The sequence below is a fragment of the Papilio machaon genome, chromosome 23, assembly GCF_912999745.1.
Source record: "Papilio machaon chromosome 23, ilPapMach1.1, whole genome shotgun sequence".
Lineage (NCBI taxonomy): Eukaryota > Metazoa > Arthropoda > Insecta > Lepidoptera > Papilionidae > Papilio > Papilio machaon.
The window spans coordinates 2,476,512-2,497,824 of NC_060008.1; the positions used below are offsets into that span (position 1 = coordinate 2,476,512).

The 21,313-nt window shown below is 31.3% G+C and overlaps 1 protein-coding gene across 1 annotated transcript; it reads left to right on the top strand.

Annotated features, from left to right (window-relative positions):
* The first annotated feature begins 1,610 nt into the window (after positions 1–1,610).
* On the top strand, positions 1,611–8,174 carry LOC106711209 (potassium channel subfamily K member 9-like). Its single transcript, XM_045683695.1, has 8 exons — positions 1,611–1,884; positions 2,211–2,366; positions 3,040–3,166; positions 3,991–4,181; positions 4,592–4,779; positions 5,323–5,437; positions 6,939–7,026; positions 7,373–8,174. The coding sequence occupies exons 1-8, from the start codon at positions 1,758–1,760 to the stop codon at positions 8,118–8,120; spliced, it is 1,740 nt and encodes a 579-aa protein (XP_045539651.1). The 5' UTR covers positions 1,611–1,757; the 3' UTR covers positions 8,121–8,174.
* The last annotated feature ends 13,139 nt before the right edge of the window (positions 8,175–21,313 follow it).

Below are 21,313 nucleotides of genomic sequence, written 5' to 3' on the forward strand. Positions count from 1 at the left end.
AAGTATGCTATTCGCCTGATGAAAGGTGTTTACTGCTAATTAATAAACAAACTTATTGAGACATATTGAAATGCTAAGTAAAGAAATAGAAATGGTAATTGAACAACAATACTTGTTCTTCTTTAGGTGCCTCTCCGACTAGCTGAGGTTAGTTGTCAGTTATTCATATTTAAGTCTATCAACAATGAAAAACCAAAAATTGAAAATGTAGGTAAATGGCCCAAAGTAGGTGTTTCATAATGTCCATTATTATAAAAAATCACAACTTGAAAAAATCTTACGGTAACGAGTTCTAAATTCTAAACCCAGTAGATGGAAAAATATTTGTTGGTAAAATGTTTGAAATTGTCGGACCTTTTAACTATAATATGTGATGTATGTTCGAAGAAAAAAATTAATTGGAAAATGCAACAGTTCAAAATAATAATGAAATAACTAATACTTAACATTGCTGTTTAAATTTGCTAGGCGCAAATAGTTGATTTTTAATTTAGTGCCATCTATCCACGCTGTGGTAAACTAAATGTGCCTAATAATTGTATTTTTTATTTGTTTTAGATCAACTTTATTTGTTAGTAATGCGAACATACATTTAAAACATAAAAAATTATGTAATAAATGCAATTCGTAAAATAAATAGTTTAATTTGCAAATTGTTTAATATGAAGACTTTTAATAACAGCAACACTTTTCCAAGTATAAAATTGATAAAATTTACATCCTGGCCACCCGAATCAGGTCAATCAAGGAAGTGCAGCAGTCAATTTGATTGCCATTATTGTTTTTGTATTATTTTATAAAATGAAATGCTATTAGATAAATCGATCGGCAATTAAAGTTTAATGCAAAATGATTTGGAGATAAAAATGTGTTATGTTCGGAGGTAGTGCCTGTGATTTTGTCCAGACAGGAGAAAAACCGCAGGCAGGTGTGACAGCATATTGAATACCGCATAGATTTCCTTTATTACTCTTTAATTTTGTATTAATTTATTAAATTTAGTGTATCTTAGTTCTGGTGTTACTTGAAGCCTATCTATTGATAATTTCTTAAATATTTGCATTAAAAAAACTGTTATTTTAAGTGACCCAGATTCGGTGCCGTGTGGGTTGACCTATTGGATTTGAATGCGGACTAAGCTACGATGTTATTTTTAGGATACGGCTTTGCAGATAATTAAATATTAATAAAGGCTGTTTTATAAGATGCATGAGAAAATCGAAGCACAATACAAAATACGATTTATTCCGAAAAGAGAATTGTAAGTCTTTGTTTCATTCTCGATTTTTTTGAAATCTTTTATCCCCTACCTATAACGAAATATATTTGGGTATAAATACATATTGTTTTTGCATCAAAATTTATAATTAATTAAAGAAAGATTTTTTTAAATCAACATTTAATGTTAGAAACATTGTTGCAGATGAGGGAATCCAGTATATTAGCAAATCTACATCAAAATTCTTCTTAGATAATAATGACAATTTATGACAAAAAGAACCACCCACCCAAATAATAAAGAAAATGGCTGTTATCAAAAGTTTTTAGTCATCAATATTGATAATACAACAAAAAATCATTTATAACCTTAGACATATCTAAAACATCAAAATGATTCAGAAATCTGATCTTCATTGATGATAAACTATAAGAATGGTAACTTAGAGATAGGACTAAACAATATGAGGTTGTGGGGCTGAATCTGTGGAGGAAGGTAACAGGAGTCCAGGCTCTAGGGTCCAAGTGACTCGGCAGTGATGAAGAAGCAAAATGTTCGCACCCTATCGTTAATTGTGTGCACATTTACTTATCTGCTGATTGGTGCTGCTGTTTTCGATGCTTTGGAGTCAGCTACTGAGAAAAATAGATTTGATGTCCTACAAGGTAAATATTGCATTAAGTGAAATTTAATAAATATGTTTCACATTGCAACAATGTGCTTTCCAGTCCTTATAGTTACATTAAAATATGGTAAAGCAGCAAGTGGTCATCTGATTTTGCTAGAATAGTGAAATTAGAACTATTGTAAATACCAGCAACAAGATGGTAAATGCATGTCTACCTTTAATGGACAGACTTATGGCTTACATTATCTTGCATCTTTTACTAAACATTAATTTCAACTGCCGCAACAGCAATTACTAATTATATCTGCTTTAAAAAAACAACAATGGTGATAGTCTTAGTACAAGATTTAATTTGTCTTCCAGCGATAGAGGGTATGTTGATAAGGAAATATAACTTCACTGAAGAAGACTTCAGAGTGATGGAAATGGTGGTGCTCAAGTCTGAGCCGCATAAAGCTGGACAACAGTGGAAGTTCACTGGTGCATTTTACTATGCAACCACAGTACTTACTACTATTGGTGAGTTAATAATTGATTAGTGGTTTGTCTTTTACAGGATTTATTATAGGTTTGGTAATTTCAGTAATCTATGAAATCTATGGCGGAAAGATTTGATTGTTTACATTGAATAGGGACTGAAACTACTAAATTGATTTGAAAAATTCTGGAAAACTATCACTGTTGGGAAATCCCCAGATGACATAGGCTTTTTGTTTAAACTTTCGTGAGACATAATATTAATTAAGAATGGCTTAATTCACACTGACCGAGACGCGATGCGACCACAAAGTTCTCAAAACACTGATTGGTCCAAAACTAGTTTGTGCCGTCACTGGACGATCTCATGTGAATTAAGCCGTTCTTAATTAATTTAAGCTATGTTTGTTACTAATGTTTTTTTCGTAATATCTTTGAGTATCTAATTCAGAAAAAGTGTTTCAGTAAATTTACAAAAATATATTGTCATCTAATTATCTTTTAAAAAACTATAAGCGAGTGTGTATATTTTGAATTGAGACATACAGTAGTCTGATAAAGAGAAATGTCCATCATTTACGCAAAAGAAGACTTGCTATTCAAAATTCTTTTTGGATAAAACCATAATCCTAATAATGCCTTAAAATGTATTTTTCATTAATATGATACTATTTTAATAAATCCTTAGAGAAAAAAAACTTGATCATTTTTCTAGGCTATGGACACTCCACTCCTGCGACCATTGGTGGTAAGCTGTTCACAATGTTCTATGCAATAGTTGGCATACCACTTGGTCTGATCATGTTCCAGAGCATCGGTGAGAGAGTCAACAGACTTAGTAGGTGAGTACATTTTTAATACAGTCAAACCTGGATAAGCAAGAGTCCAGAAGGACAGCGATATTTTCTCTCCAACCTGAGTTTCTCACATATGGAGATTTTTAGCTGGGACCTTTGCTTTTAGAGGTTTCTTGCTTATCCAGGTTTGACTGTATTTGTATTAACAATTAATTTAATTTCAATATTTTCTAGTTTAATGTGGAATGTATTAAGCCTTGCATAATGAATATTTTTTGAAGTTTTGCTTGAAAAGACAATCTAAAAAATTTGGAATTTTTAATAATTCTAGTGGTAGGTTGTACATCTTTAAAGGAAAAATTATTTATATTTTTAATTAATACATATCTTTTTTTTTATTATACCACATTATTACTCTGTAATTTAAACTCTGATGTAATTGATTAAACAGCAATATAAAATAATAACTATCACCCGCGACTCCGTCCGCGTGGAATTAAAAAACTTAATAAGTAGCCTATGTGTTCTTCCAGACTATGTTCCACATATATGCCAAATTTCAACAAGATCTGTTCAGCTATTGCGGAGATACCTTCAAACAAACATCCATCCATCTAAACATTCACATCTATCTATATATATAAAAAAAGTCGTGTTAGTTACACTATTTATAACTCAAGAACGGCTGAATCGATTTGACTGAAAATTGGTGGGCAGGTAGCTTAGAACCAGGAAACGGACATAGGATAATTTTTACCCCGTTTTCTATTTTTTATTCCGCGCGGACGGAGTCGCGGGTAAAAGCTAGTTTATAATATTAGTAAGATTATTATAGATTTATGTAACATAACTTTTTTTCCGATTTCCAGTGTTATAATAAAAGCATTGAAGAGGGCGCTGGACTGCAAACAAACGACAGCATCAGAAGTGGACCTGATCTGTGTGGTGACCACACTTTCCTCGCTGACCATCGCTGGTGGTGCGGCTGCATTCTCCAAGTTTGAAGGATGGAGTTATTTTGATAGTGTATACTACTGCTTTATAACACTAACTACTATTGGTAAGTGTAGCAATTGTTATTATTAACTAGCTTTTACCCGCGACTCCGTCCGCGCAGAATAAAAAAAAAGAAAACGGGGTAAAAATTATCCTATGTCCGTTTCCTGGTTCTAAGCTACCTGCCCACCAATTTTCAGTCAAATCGATTCAGCCGTTCTTGAGTTATAAATAGTGTAACTAACACGACTTTCTTTTATATATATAGATATAGATATAGATAAACTGTCGCCCGCGACTCCGTTCGCGCGCATTTTAAAAAAACTTAATAGCGGTATGAAAAATAGATAGTAGCCGATTCTCAGACCTACTGAATATGAATATAAAATTTCATAACGATCGGTCAAGCCGTTTCGGAGGAGTACGGTAACTAACATTGTGACGTGGAAATTTTATATAAATAAATATCTGTAGGTTTTGGTGACATGGTGGCTCTACAAAAAGACAACGCATTGAATCGCAAACCGTCGTATGTGATGTTCGCGTTGATCTTCATACTGTTTGGTCTGGCTATTGTGGCCGCTTGTCTCAACCTGCTCGTGCTGCGCTTTGTCACAATGAACACTGAGGATGAGAAGAGAGATCAACAGCAAGCGGAACAGGTGAATGTCATTCATTCATTCAATCATTCATTCATTTAATAGTTTGTATTTTCAAATATTTTGGCTGCTCAAGATGATCAGTCAAGGTCAAGAGGAGGGATCCTCTCGCATTTAGCTATACCCAAGTATACCTAACTGTGTTCATCACAGTGAAGAGTAAGATGTTATGAGTTGCCAAGATACCTGATTTTTAATCATTTTCAGTCATTACTATTTTTTTTTTCGTTTTTTCTTAAAATTCATTTGTTCACCGACTTCGTAGACAATTTTCTTAGAGACAGAGTTTTCAAAATTGATATATTTCAAAACAAAATTTATCAAAAAGTGTGCCAAAAGTTGTTTTATTAAGAAATCATAGTTTATACTAATATTATAAATGCTAAAGTTTGAATGGATGGATGTTTTTTTACTACAATCTTCAAAACGGCTTATTGGATTTTGATTAAGTTACAAAGGCGCGAACAAAATTGCGGGAAAAATGTTGTTAAATTAATAAAAATTAAAAAAAATGTTTATTATATTTATATATAACATATGTATCAGGCGCAGCAAGTTGCAGTGAGGCTGGAGGGTGATGTGATAACAGCAGATGGTGCGGTGCTGCGGGGAGTCGCACGAGGCACAAGACTGCCTGCTGCACCACACAGGGATAGACCAGGTCTACTATCTCATACTGTATACATCATCAGCTCATTACCCCACTGAGAGGCTCGGAGCCTACCCTAAGTTAGGAGTGACTAGGTCATAGTCAATGCTGGTCAAGTGCGGGTTGACTTCACACATATCATTGAATTTCTTCTCAGATATGTGCAGCATCACGATGTTTTCCTTCACCGTAAGAACGTCAGATAAAATGTATATATGTAAATCGAAAAATACATTGGTACATGGCGGGATTAGAATCCAAGACCTGCAGATTGCAAGTCAAGTGCTCAACCCTTGAGCCACCGACGCTCTCGCTCCACATACTGTATTACTACAAAAATACAAGTATTTTAACTCTTTGACTGCCACTGATTGATATTGACATCAACTTGGTTATGTCTCATCATAAATAAGGGGGCGTCCATAAATTACGTGAGGTGTTTAAGGGGGGGAGGGGGTCGAGTCAAATCTCATCTAATCTTACGTTGGAGGGAGGGGGGGTCTCGGCAAATATCACGCAATTTTTTTTCTGTTTGAAACAAAAAAAAAATTATACTATTTTGGTCCATTTAATCCAGATTGTACATGCATAAGATTTAATCTTAAGCGTAATCGTAATACGATAAAGATCATTCACTAATTCGTTCAATAGAAAATAATTTATAAATTTATAAATTAATAAATCTCACGTGAGATTGGGAGATGGGGGAGGGGGTTGAATAAAATCTCACGACATCTCACCAGGGGGGGAGGGAGGGGCAGAAAATTAAAAAAAACACCTCACGTAATTTATGGACGCCCCCTAATGAAATCATTATTTATTGATAAATATCGCATTACTCAAGCCTACACATAATAATGTTACAATAATCATGATTTGTCTAAAATTCGCGCCTGACGCTAGAGTCACGGTATAAAAGGGTTGACGTATGTTTAAGCTAAAATGTATATTTGAAACCCTGTCCAAGTTTATATTAAGGACCTATAATGTCTATCTATATCTATACATATAATTAAATTCGTGTGTCTTTATGTAAAATCGAAATAAACAAAATCATATTTCATGTATATGATGAATTTGTTATACCTACGTATAACGAAAAAACATTTTTTAAAATTGTCTGTCTGTTCTCGTTTGTTCCGAACAATCTCCGTAATGTTTGGACCAATCTTGACGTCATTTTGACTTGAAGGTAGTTACTTTACGTCTACTTTATTCCTCGCTGACAAAGTCGCGGGTGACATCTAGTGTAAAATTAAAGTCTTGTTTCATAAGTCTAAACACTATATTTTATAATAGTGCTTATATTTTCAAAATAATTTACAATAAAAACTACTGAGTGAATACGAGTTTCGTAAGACGAAAAAGGGGACTTCGAACTCTTGTTCATTAAAATAACCGTAAACCACTAGAAAGATTCTGTTAATATTTTCAATTTTAATGAATCTTTTTGCGTTATCTTGTAGAAATCTATGTACAATAAATAATTAGTGAAATTGTTATATGTTTCCAGGTGATACGTCTTTGATACCGCTGTATATAGATGAGGATTACGCACCGAGCGTTTGTAGCTGTTCTTGTAACTGTTTTGCTCCAAACAAGTAAGTTTAATACAGTATTTCTCTTATTTAATTTAATAATAACTAGATTTTACCCGCGACTGTGTCCGCGCGGAATAAATAATAGAAAACGGGGTAAAAATTATCCTATATCCGTTTCCTGGTTCTAAGCTGCGTGCCCACCAATTTTCAGTCAAATCGATTCAGCCGTTCTTGAGTTATAAATAGTGTAACTAACACTACTTTCTTTTATATATATAGATTTAAAAAAAACTTTGACCTCTCTTCCTTTTATAAGGTATTCAGACTTATAATACATTTTTTTTTATTTTATCATGAAAGTAGTTTGTCAAAATATATTAAACAAATCTTATAATTTATATTCCAGATCTATACAATATAGAGATCCACTATCACCTGTTCCACCAACAAACATAAAGCATATAAAATCCAAAAACTACCGAGAATTGGGCGGATTACCTCGATACATAGAGAAGTCATCATCTAAGAACAGATCTCAAACTTTACGTCTAAATTCAGCATCCGGTTATCTTTATATGAACGCGAGGAATGACTTCACATTAGATCCGGAGGATTTTAGAGAAATGGTCGCAAAAAGACGGGAACAATTAAGACGGGGAGTTATGATGTATGAAATGAGATGTAACGAAGAACAATACCTGAATCCATACAGAAACAGTCTCAGCACCAGAATGGAGACAAGTCCTCATAGTTCCTCGCTCTATTCCATGAATATAAGATCAGATAATCGAAGCAACGATCCATTAGTTGATGATTATGATTCAGAGAAATCTAGTTACGCAAGAAAGAAGCTGATGAAGAACATAGCAAGAAATACAAGCAACAAACGTGTAGAAAATTACTTCTACGATGACGCTGTTCTACATTTCGATGACGAATACGCTTTCGATGGATCGATATTGTTCGCGAAACGAAGAAAATCGATTGAACCGAATTGGGACGAATTCGCATGTGTTATGCCAAAAAATCCGGCTTACGAGGACCAAATCTCAAATGACGGTAGTTGTGGTTACTATCTACCAGATGATGATCAACAATACTTCGTTAATGACACCCTGACCTTTAACATGCCACCACATAGAGCTAGCATATAGTTTAAGTGCCAAAGACTTTGCCAAACTATAGTTTTAGTGTTACTAACATAAACGGGCCAATTAAATATAGATATTTTAGGTATCTTACAATTTTGCGGTAGTCTTGAATATTTTGAAAGTTATAGCTTTTTTTTTAAGGGTGGGTCTAATGCTTCGCTTAATATACTTTGAATAAGGGATGTTTGGATTTTCATCTTTATTGGAATTTCATATAAAATGTGTTCATTTAATATGAATATTAACAACCTGTATAAAAATATTGAATTAATACGTCGAAATTTAGTGAATAATATTCCTAATTATTTCAAATTTTGTGCCAAAATATGCAGTAAAAATGCCAAAGAATATTTGATATCTTTATTTATTAATAATATTAATGTGAAAAAGTTTAAATTACGTTTATTGTTGATTGAAAACTTAGTTGGAAAACTTAATCTCTTTAAGAGCAAGATGTGTTGTTTTTTTTTTCGTTGAAGTTAAAAAATATTTGAGCTCAAAGCTTTGCAGTGGAACTGTATTTTTTATTGTTATTTATAACTTCGCATTATAACAATTTTTTGTTGTTCCAATACTAGGGTTAATTTTGACAAAAAATTAATTTGCACAAATTATTTAAAAAGTTGATTATTGTTTTTAAAAATTCTACAAAACCAGTGCCAAATTGTAAAAAAAAACGCGTTTACAAGATCTTGTTGCATTTTATATAAAAACAGGGTAAAAATCTTGATTCAATCTTCAATTAATGATCCCTTGGCACATCACTGAAGTTGTACTCGCTGTGTGAGTGAGATGAACATTAGGGTGGGTCAAAAAAAACAACTATTTTTTTTTTTACAATTAATACGGAAAAATGGGTTACTAGGCACCTTAAAAAAATTCTCACCAAATATGAACTCTTAATTTTAATAGGAAGATCCTCCGCGTCGCAGTTTTTCATTTTTTTCTCAGTCCAATAGAAAAAAATTCATTCCTCATCATTAATTGGTCGTACAGAAAATTTTTTTTTAAAATTTTGTAGGAAATTTAATGCTCTACAAAAAAGGTATCTTATGTTTTTTCCGTAAACCTCACCATTTCACTAATATTGAAGATTTAAGATTGATTATTTTAAGTCAAATGTCACTTTTGTTTATGAATTTTATAACTCGACAAGAAATGGCTATTATTGAATGCGCAATAGAAATTTTTGTAGCAAATTAACTGCTCTATAAAAATGGTATCATATGTTTTGGCGATTAAATTAAGCGTTCAAAAGATATTCATCATCAAACTTTCATGTATACCGATTTTAAGACTTTTTGATTAAATAATCGAAAAATTTCAATTTAATCTATCAGTTTTGAGAAAATTTATCTACATTTAAAAAAATAAATTGTACATTATTATTTTTTTTATTGATAAATGATTAACTAAGCGATAAATAATGTACAATTTATTTTTTTAAATGTAGATAAAAATACTTACACATAAAAAAAAGCTTGAAAAACATTTTGAAGTTTCTCAGTTGATAAAAAAAAAATTTTTTCGTGTAAATTTTCTCAAAACTGATAGATTAAATTGAAATTTTTCGATTATTTAATCAAAAACTCTTAAAATCGGTATACATGAAAGTTTGATGATGAATATCTTTTGAACGCTTAATTTAATCGCCAAAACATATGATACCATTTTTATAGAGCAGTTAATTTGCTACAAAAATTTCTATTGCGCATTCAATAATAGCCATTTCTTGTCGAGTTATAAAATTCATAAACAAAAGTGACATTTGACTTAAAATAATCAATCTTAAATCTTCAATATTAGTGAAATGGTGAGGTTTACGGAAAAAACATAAGATACCTTTTTTGTAGAGCATTAAATTTCCTACAAAATTCTTAAAAAAAATTTTCTGTACGACCAATTAATGATGAGGAATGAATTTTTTTCTATTGGACTGAGAAAAAAATGAAAAACTGCGACGCGGAGGATCTTCCTATTAAAATTAAGAGTTCATATTTGGTGAGAATTTTTTTAAGGTGCCTAGTAACCCATTTTTCCGTATTAATTGTAAAAAAAAAAATAGTTGATTTTTTTGACCCACCCTAATGAACATATATGCAAAAGTGTAGGTGTAAGCGAGATAGAAAACGATCAGTTGAAGGATAATACGACTAAATTCAGAAGAACATAATTGTGAACGCGTATTATAGTAATTTTAAGGTTATGTTAAATCGACATTTAATATTATACTTAGTCATATAAGATATTAAGTCTGTTGTGTACTTTTTAGTACAATTTTGTAATTTCTATTAAGTTTTCTATATTTCAGTTTGAATATGAAAAATTTCTTAATTTGCTTTTAATTTTAAATCTTTTTTTAATACCTTCAGAATATCTTGAATCAACAAGTACAATATTACTTTATCTTGTATAAAGGCACTGTTATATTTCTCGTGGAAATTGTATTATTTAATATAAATTGCTTCTAGATTTAAGATGATAAAAAAATAATCTAAAAAAAAGGACTTTACTTCGAGTTTTTGACTGAATTTAAATTGATTTTGAAATCTCTTTTATTTTTATTATCAATCTGTCTTATGCTCAATATTTAATTTTATTATTTCTATACAACTTTGTGATAATTTATTCTAGTCATTTTCAAATAATACAGTATTAATTAGTTATATATATTTTATTTTAATTTTTTTTTTCATTTTTAAATGACGGTGTTATCACCGTTGTCAAAAAAAGTGTTGTGTTGGCACATTTAAAAATTTTTTTTTCTTGATTTTGTGAATATGTCATTTGCTCAATTTTATATGCTTTGCTTTGGTAAATGTCAGTATTATTTTTTGATTCTGTGATATTTGTGACAATTTACAAATTCATTAATCAATTTTTTTAATTGAAAAATGATTGAATTTTCACTTTGTAATGCTAAAAAAAATCCTTATACCAAATATTTTTTATGAACAAGATCTTAAGAGAAAAAGTTCTGTAAAATTTTAGGTGTTTGATTATTTTACGTTAGATTTATCAATGATTTTTTTTTTATAATTGACTGGTTTTTCTTCGTTCAGTCTAAAAATGATGTTTTTAACGACGTGAATTAAAAAAATTACACAAAAGTAATAATTAAAATATTATTTAAAAATGAAATGTTGTAAAAATCAAATATAAACAAGAGGAACTTAAATAACAATAATTTAGTTATAAAAATGATGTTCATAGTTTATAAGGAAGGTATTCACGTGTATAAAAAAACCATAGATTTTGTCAAATTTTTATTAGTAAGTTACAAATTATTTAATTCCTAATTTATTTACCATTGGTACTTTGAATTGAAAATTGAAAACATTTCTTAAATAGCCAGAATGTTGGTCTATTTTTTTTTTATGAAACTGATATTTTTTTTATTGTATTTACCGCATTTCTAAAACTATTCTAATGTGTGTAAAAATAGCAGATTTTTTTTAAATAGCAAAATTTCTATGTTTACCAGACACTACGACTGATTATTTAAGGTCTTCTATGGTCTTTGACCCACACAAGGCTACGCAAATCTCGGAATCTATGTCTCCGATACGGTCGCGAATATCGCGGTCCTTCACACAATGAAACGTCAACTAGAGTTGTTGGTTGAAGTTGCGGAAAATTTTCTCACGACGAAAATTAAAATGGCGACTGCATTCACTTAGAGCAGTGATTGTCAAACTTATTTCTTTCACCGCCCCCTTTGAAAATCAATTATATTTCAGAGCCCCCTAATTTTTATTCAGCCCTAAAACTTAAAAACCACAATTTCATTACTTTAATTAATTTCAATGCCCCCCATTTTTTGGGCCTCTTATCGCCCCCTCCTAGATTTCAAATGCCTCCAAGGGGGCGTTATCGCTTACTTTGGGAAACACTGACTTAGAGACTAAATTTGCTAGATATTTACGTAGCTTTGTGTATGAAGGACCTTACTGTAAGCTTTCGAAATGTTTCCCTTTTATTAAAAAAAAAAAAAACAGAAATTATATGAGCCAATGTTGAACAAGATTTGAGTTTTTTTTGTTTTTCCAGCCTGTGTTGACTTTGTTTTTAAACCTTTTTACAATTAAACTCTTTCTTCCAGTTTACTGTGAACTTGTAAGTAAACTTGTTTTGATTCTTGTATTTATTATGTATGGAATGTATGAATTATGTGAGAGTTCTGCAACTAGTTTAGAAGTAATAAGTATACTGAATGCTGTGTGGAGACAGATCGTGCTAAGCTCTAAATATTGCGGTCAACTAATTGTAATTTATAATGAACGAATTGTAACATAAATCGGATTTCATTAAAAAATACACTCGATATGTATTGAAGTTTTATTTTCGTAAATGTGCTGCTTGAAACATATGTATAAAAATGTTTTTATGTAGATTTTAAATGAAACACAATGTGTTTAATTCATTTTTAAAACTTTAATTTTGAAACCAAACTAACAAGGGACCTTGGTATTCAAGTCAAAGCAAATAACCGAGGAACAATGTTTGCGGACTACGTATAATTTTCAGAAAATTTTCATTTTTGGAAAAAATAAGGCATATATTTAAAATTTGCTGTTTTAGTGCCATCTATTATTTAAAATAATAAATTCATTTCTGACATTTCGAACTTTGTCAATAGATGGCGTTATTTTAAATTATTTTCATTACAATTGGAACTATAATATTTTCAGTGCTTAGAGTATTTCTAGAATTTTTTTCACGGTGCTATGAATATCTATTTCATTATTTATTTTGTGTAAGAAATAGCAATAAATGGGAGATCTGCTCTTACGTATCATGTGAAAAAGGGGCGATTTTTAAATCGCACAATATGTAAGAAAGATATATTTATAACAAATTCTTGTGAATTATAAGTAAAGCACAATATATATATATATATGTATACGTATATGGAATTTGAACCATTTTTCCATTTTTTTAATGAAGAATGATCCATGTTAGAGAAGTAGCCCCTTAGTCAAATCAGAATTTGATTTCAATAAGTTAACAATATATTAGAAGAATTTCACAAATGGCAAGTGTCATAATATATCAAATAGAATAATAATGTGGAAAACAGTCGAAGATTGATTACGCTTTAAAGTTTTAATTTATAAAATAGAAATTGCACGGAAACGCTCAAAGCAAAAGGAAATATAAAAGCAACGATTTAAACGTAATTCAAGATGAAAATGGAAACAAAACTGGGCTTTTGAATTCTTGGAATCGTAATAAATTCGAGACGGTGCGGGCTTTTTTAGAAATTCACTAAGAATTTAATAAACGCTTAAGAGAGCACACAGTTATTTTCCTTTGAAAGTGGCCAAAGAGAATAGCAAAAGAAAAATGAGAAAGGTAGGTGGGTGCCGCCCCCAGCCCCTGGCCGGGCGCGCTCTTTGAATAAAGAAAAGTTAAAATTTTCTTAAAACACCCCCCCCCACCGGCGCGGGGTGAGGGGTGGGCGCTATCTATCTTCGTTTAAGTATTGGCAAAAAAGAACCCCCCTGAAGCCTGCGCCTTATTTCCACCCTAACGGTGTCATTGGTTGATTTTTCAAAGATTCAATTCGAGGTCGGATGTTTTCAAGAATTAATTTTTGATTTTTTTTCACATACGTTTGTCAATTAATGTAATTTTACAATTGTGTTTTCTATTAATTAGACATACATGAAAGTGCAATTTTCAACATAAACAGATAACAATCATTACATTATTAATACTTATTATTACGTTTAAAGGAAACTTAAAATGTTATATCTATAATTTAACATGGTATTCGCTCCTAAATAGTTTGCTACAAGTTTTGTTAGTTACTGTTAAATATGAATTACAATACGACAAACAAATAAGCGAATAGTATTTGAAGAATGAATAGAAATCTATGATAGATGCAAATTATCTTTAAACATGTTTGAAAACATTTGATAGTCACATATACAACTGATGGGTTTTATATGTCAACGTACAGTTAACAAAACGACTCAATAATTTTTCGTACGTCTTTTATCTTTTACAGTCCACATATACGTGAAATTAAATAAATATAACAGTTGCTTGAAATTAAAAAAAAAATAGTTTTTGAAACACACTTTTAGTAAAACTTATTATTTTACTACCCCAAATATGTCTATCGGACGATAGGTGAATAAGAGTGAAACAGAACCCGAAGAGAAGAAGAGAACTAAATTATGAAACATATAACAAAGATTCGATTTAAATAACGAAAAAAATTGTGTAAAAGTGTAATTTGTGTGCAAACGCTACGCTCTACTTAACCGAAGTTAGCGCGATTTAAGTTATTCGAAGTGAGAAGTTTAGCGATTTTAAGTTACGCCTCGGGACAAGAATTTTCACTTCACTTTCACAAGCCGCGGCCGTTGGGATCACTTTGAGTTATGTGCACCAATTGAACTTCGATCTCTACGCACAGTTACTACTTATTACCCTGATAATTAGATAATTAATATCAACACAATATTTCCCTAACCATAAAAAACCTACAAATTGTTTCAAATACATTTTAGCTTAAACATACGTCAGGCGCGGATTTTTGACAAATCATGGTTATTGAAACATTATTATACGTAGTCTTGAGAAATGCAATCTTTATAAATAAATAATAAAGTACTTATACCGAAAGCATTGTGGTGATACATATTTATAGTGTAACATAAAACTACGTTGATGTCATATGATGTCAATCAGTGGCAGTCAAAGAGTTTAACTAAACAATGTCTAACAGTAATTTTTGGAGTAATCAGTTTTAGTGTTACATATTTGAGGGTAAAAGTTGCTCTTTTATAAACACGTTGAGGTTCATAATAACAATCATCAGCGATCAAAGGGTTAAAACACGTGTTTAACTAAACAGTGTTTTAATGTATTTTTTGTAGTATAGCAATATAATTTACAAATACATAAGGTCAAGATACCAATAGGATTTGTATAAAAAAGGTTTCAAATTTGACATTTCAAATACTAAAAAAATTTCAAAAACTTCAAATTCAAACACGGAATTTTGAAACCAAATATAACTTAAAACTAAGATAGTACAAATAATAGTATAATTCAATAAATTAAAAATTAGTTTTAGACATGTTTTAGAACCATATTTTTATGTGTGTGTTTAACTTCCTTCAAACTGAATCCCTTGTTCATATAACATTGAGCGATTTGATATTGGTAAGTAGATCCAACTGGCTCAATTTAATTTAACAATGTTATATGAATCCTTATTTATATAATAGATACAGCGATGTTTTTTTAATATTAAACAATAAAAAGTTTAATACAACTTGAAATACTCCCATCATAATCAACATTTTTAAACAAATCATACTAAAATGCTAACATAAGCTCTTGAATTTAGGTTTAGTCGAATTTAATAAAAATGAGAAATTTTATTTACACCTTTCACTGGCTGACAATGTTATTTATTGTCTATGGGTGGAATGTTTTGTATGTTTCAATATTTCATGTGTAAATTGATGATACAAACATGTCTGTTTTTAATAAGTCTGTGGTCATGCCTTAAAGATAAAATTGTTTAGACAAGTTTTTTATGATTACTCATTTCCATTGATTTCGCCTATACAATAAGACGTAAAATATGAAAAAAAAAATAGTCTATTAAAAAGATGTTTTTTTTTTTTAATTTATAAGACGAATGTTATTGAAGTTATTTGTCTAAACACTTTAGCAACAATGTCGGGAAACAAAACAAGAACGCCCTGGGAGCGTCCGAGCGGCGGAAAATAATTTTATTTAAGTAAAATTGAAAGCGGGCTCGAGTATTTCTTGTACAAATTTTAATATCTTGAGGGGGTAGATACGGCTATTTATATTTTTCCTCCCCATCGTTTCTTTTGGCGATTATTATTCTGTGTTCCGATGGGCCGCGGGAGGGAGGACCGCCCCTTGGACTCTTTCCTTTTTGCTTCTTAAGTCCATCTTGAGACAGCACTGCGAAATCCCTGGAATAGATATCGTGTTCATAAATATTTTTAATGAATGATTTGATTCTACGTTACCATAAGTATATCTGCTATTAAATGGTTGTTGAATAATTTATTATTTTTATATTTTTAAAGTATGTTTAACGAAAAATAAATTAATGTAGGTAATGTCGAGAAAGGAAAATCTATGATCTTTTAAAAACGTACGGGGATTACTTTTAAAATATGTTTTTAATGTTAAAAGAAATCAGTACATATAATAAAACATAATACAGTTTTTTTCATAGCTTCAGCATAGTCAATTCGCGCTCCTGTAATTACTATTATATTTAAAAAAAATAATGTTTTACGAGTCAACACATTGAGCTATTCTCTGGTTCTGTCACTTACCCCTTTTACTGGAAAAAGCGTGGCACCTACCCGGAAGGGGTTCGATATTTAAATATAAGAACAACCCCCTTTTTTCAAGGGGGTGCTGGCCACCCCGCCGCGGATTTATGGATCTGGCCCCGAGATGGCGCGTAATTACTTATCTTTGAAAATACAAATCAATCGCTCTTTAAAACATTCTCGATAACTTTTGTTTACAAAAACAATTTGTAGGCACGTCACTAGTGCCTAGTAATGGGATGCCGTATGGACCCACGCGATGAAAAAATTTATATCTCTTAAACTGTCCGATAAGAAATGTAGCTTTTTCCTGGCATAGGTCGACATGTTACTAGGTTATCTACTGTTCATGTCTACTGTGACGTGATTAATCCGAGCAATTGATAAACATTAATTATCACATCTAATCTTAAATTAATCGCTACGCTTATTAGAATAATAGTATTAAAAGTACACCACGATAATAATTATTGTAACGTTTCTATGTTTACACAACCTTCAGAAGCGCATATTTTTCTACTAACGACCAATGGCTCCGGATTTTAAATTAACCATTCCTTTATTAACGATTCTTACTAAATTGAATGGTTAACAACGTCAGTAAATTTCCATACTTTTCGACTTATATTATTTGAATATTGTTTTTTTTTAAAATCTCTTGTTAATTACTCACGTTTTATGGCTTGAGATGTCTATTGATCTTAATATAATTACACTCCAAGATAATTTACATTTCTTCAAACACTCATAATTTCACTTACCCCATCGAGACAAGAGGGATGAAGTTACAGAAATGTTTATTGTGCAAATGCGTTGCGCGTGGAATATTTGATCATCTCTTGAACGATTCCAAAGGGTCGACATATTAGTAAGGTTTTCAAGACGTTTTTTTTATTTGGTGTAAGATTTATAAATCATTATCTGAATATAATATACGGATATACTTCAGCACTACTGAGTTTAAGTGGTCGCTTAGGGAGCCACTTAAAGTCTAAGTCTTAAGATAAAAATAAATCTGCTACAAATTCTCTACAATCAAAATCTACAATTCTGTAGAGACATTTCAAAGACTATAATAATGATAATTTTTCTCAAATATCACGTGTAACATTTTTTTTAGTAATAGGACAGAGAACTGATTAAGATTTTTTGATTCCTTCTTATTTATGTAATGTAATCAAACAAATATGGTTTGTATCCAGTAAAGATTTTATATTATTTGAAACCAGTCTTGTGTTTCAAATGTTTTATTATACTAAAAGCAATAATTTACAAGTTAACAAACAGCCTTCAAGACGGTAGAGCGAACAAAAATACAATAGTGAAAATAAAACATCTTATAAAGAGGCAGAGGTACGCGGGAGGGGGCGGCGCTTTTCTTTCTCTCGCCAAAGCTCTCAGCGGGACGTTAGGATAGAGTGGATAATTTCGAATTACAACGACAAAAATGAATTTACAAATAGATTGATTACAATTAGCTAAATAATTTGATGTTTGTAAATTTAGCATGAAGTTTACTTAGGTCAACAAAAAAAACTAATCCAATGTTTTCAAAGCTATTGAAAAATATATTAAAGTTTAGACGTATGAGGTGATATAAACTTTTGTTTTTAAATATTACAATTTTTCCATCTCATTCCTAACTACGATATAACTGCAATTAAAACAAAAAATAAAATTAGACTCTTAGGAGTTTTCGTAAGAAAAATCTTTTTATGCAGCTAGAAGAAAAATAGATTGCTATCCATTTCATTTAAGAGTACTCATACTGTCGTAATTTTCCTGTAACTTAAAATATATAATTCTAAATATTAGTTGGTAACTTTGAGTTAAAAGCATATCCTCACTAATCCAGCTCGCAGTTACGTAGCCGGCGAGATGTTTTTTCTCGTTTTATATTAAAATCGGGCGAGTGAAGGAAATTGTCAGACGGATAGGAAATTAGCCGCGCCTCTGCAGTCGTGACCGGTCGACTCTATTGCTGCATAGTCCACAGTAAATTTTACTTTATCGACTACTGGAGTTTAAATATAAAATATCAAAAGTGAACCATTAACATAGGAATGAAATTAGTAGATTTTTGTTAATCTAATATTTTTTCTATCTAATGTTTTTTTTTTAACTGCGCGCGGACGGAGTCGCGGGCGACAGCTAGTTTACTTATATTTATGTTTCCATTTCAACTGAGTTTCAAGCTTGTGTTAGGAATGGTTTACGCCAATAGTTAACCGGAACCGGTTAGTTAGACCGGAAATCCGAACCCTTAACTATTAGGTTATTTGCACATCAAGCGATTACTTCGTTTTTAGATAGTTAATGCTTTAAATAGATACTGTTGGTTGATGCGTGAACTAATTGATAAATTTTTCACAATGAATTTTAGAATAGATTTCACATAAAAAGGCCCAAGATAAAAATGCGAACGAGGTAAATTTTGTATAAAAAAAATGTACACGACGTAAAACAAAACGTCAAAACGAATAGATGTCAAAAAGAAAGATATTAATTAAAAAAAAGGCTGGACGTAACTCCGAGGCCGCAACAACTGTACGTTACGAAGATTACAACAGACAAATAAAATGTCTTTACGATTGATACCACACTATAGGTACGTGCTAAATAAGTTATTCTTCTACTTAGATCCTGAGATTTTCCTTGATTGTTATTTCTTTTCGGCGTAATGTATACGATGAGGGAATATACAGGAAATGTCATATTACTATATTAAATGCAAATGTTTAAATGGATTAATGTTTGTTTGTATGTATCTCCGGAACGGTTCAACGGATATTGATGAAATTGAAACAGATGTAGAACATAATCTGGAACAACATATAGGCTACTTATCCCGTTTTTTTTTTAAATTTCGCGCGGACGAAGTCGCGTGTGACAGCTATTACTTTATACGGTAACATTTATTGCCTAATAAATTTAAATACAATCTTATGTAAACTACTATTTAGCAAGTTAATTGTAAACTTAAATATAAGACGAAGAAGTAAATAACCTGTCTTTGAACTCGGATAGAAGTTGTTATGAAAACTTAAAAATTATCAAAAAACATCAATCTAAACTACATTTTAATGTTAATCATAAATCAAGGCACTCACCATCTATTGCATATTATTTTCTTCTCCAATCTTATTGCTGTAGACTGATAGCAACCAGAGAAATAGACCTGCGACTACACTACAATCTTGACTGTTTTCGTCTGTTTTTAGACTAAAGCGGGGAGAGAGATGGTTCAAGTTTTTCTGGTAGTGTATTTATTTTATTTGGAGCGTCATTTCGGCCACGGCTCCCCTTTCTTAGATCGTTCAACTAGTGTGACCACTTCTATGATGGTTTTCCTTTTCTGAAAAATAAAAGAAGTGCAATTATTATTTAAATTTAAAATAAATTAAGCTAAATGTGATATTTAACAGTGGGTAAGTGAGACAATTCATAATTGGAGAACACGTAAGTGTATAATTATACCAAATGTTACAAAGTTAACTACATATGTTTATAGTCGCAGTAAAACCATGGTAATAAAGTCTTCCTGTCCTTAATTTGTAAGTGTTTCAAGACACAAACCTCTACCTATTTATCTGTAAAAAGTTTTTTTTTTTTTAATAGAAAATTAAAATATAAAAACTGTTTATTTTGGTTGTCGTGTACACCCTAGTGCTCGGTCCAGTATCCCATCTTTTTGCGAGACTTTCTTCAAATAATTGTATAGATAACGCGGGACAAAGAAACGAACCCCTTCAGCCTGTCACCCCCCTTGGGGTGGTGGGGAGGACATTTTTAGCGTCTTCGTCCCTCTTTGATCAGCGCTCTGACGACGCTGTTAAATTATCCGAAAAAAAGATGTATGCTTATAAAAAAAAAATTGAAACAACCTGTGCAGAAAAAAATAATGTACAAAGACTTTTGACTATAACAATTCGTAATAAATGGGAATATAACTATACCAACAATAGTACAGTAAATAAAAGATTTGTTGTCTTAATGCTGAGTTTGTAAAAAACATTGTAAACTTTACGCGCTTCTCTTTAAAAACTTTAACAGTTATCTCTTTGTTCTCCATCCTTTAAAAATTTCGCGAAGTTTTCTCTTTATCTATTAATCATCAAGCATTCATCTATCTAAGATGAATGCTTTATTCACACGTGGACAAAGATGTGCTGTTTAAATTATACAATTATTAATAGATATCATAGTATCTTTAAGCTTTTAAAAAAGCTTCCGAATCCAAAGGTCATCGACATATAAGCAACCGTTTTAATCACAAAATTACTTTACAATTATTTTTTTGTTTTAATGCACTCTTAATGCCTGCTTTTGTGCTCTTAATGCTTTTTCACATCTAACCTGTTTATTTTTCTAGATGGGAAGAGTAACTGCGCTAGATAAACCTGATGACTTTATGATAGGTTCTTGGTAACTATACTACAAAAAAAATACACAAGTTTCATTAAAATAAGACTAAATAAGGTTCTAAAAAAGTATAACCCTTTCCAAGCCATGTCATTACCATTCAAATAAGATCATTTCTGTTAAACCCCCCCCCCCCCCTCTGTAATGAAACACCGATCACCCTCTTTTTTTACTCGGCCGCGTAAAAAAGAGGCATTTATCGAGATCGCTGTTGATAGGAAAGGGACGCAAAACGAACCGTCCGTCGAATTTTAATTTTCTTAGTATTTGAATCTTAATTTTTCGCGGGGCGGTCTTCCCTTCTTGTCTCGCGCGCTGCCAGAGATGGTGCCTTTCTTTCACCCCTTTTTTTTAAAGGGTGGGGGTGGCCTTATCTTCCATTGTAGACGGATACCTAAGTATTTTAATTTGTTTCTTGCTCGAGGCCTT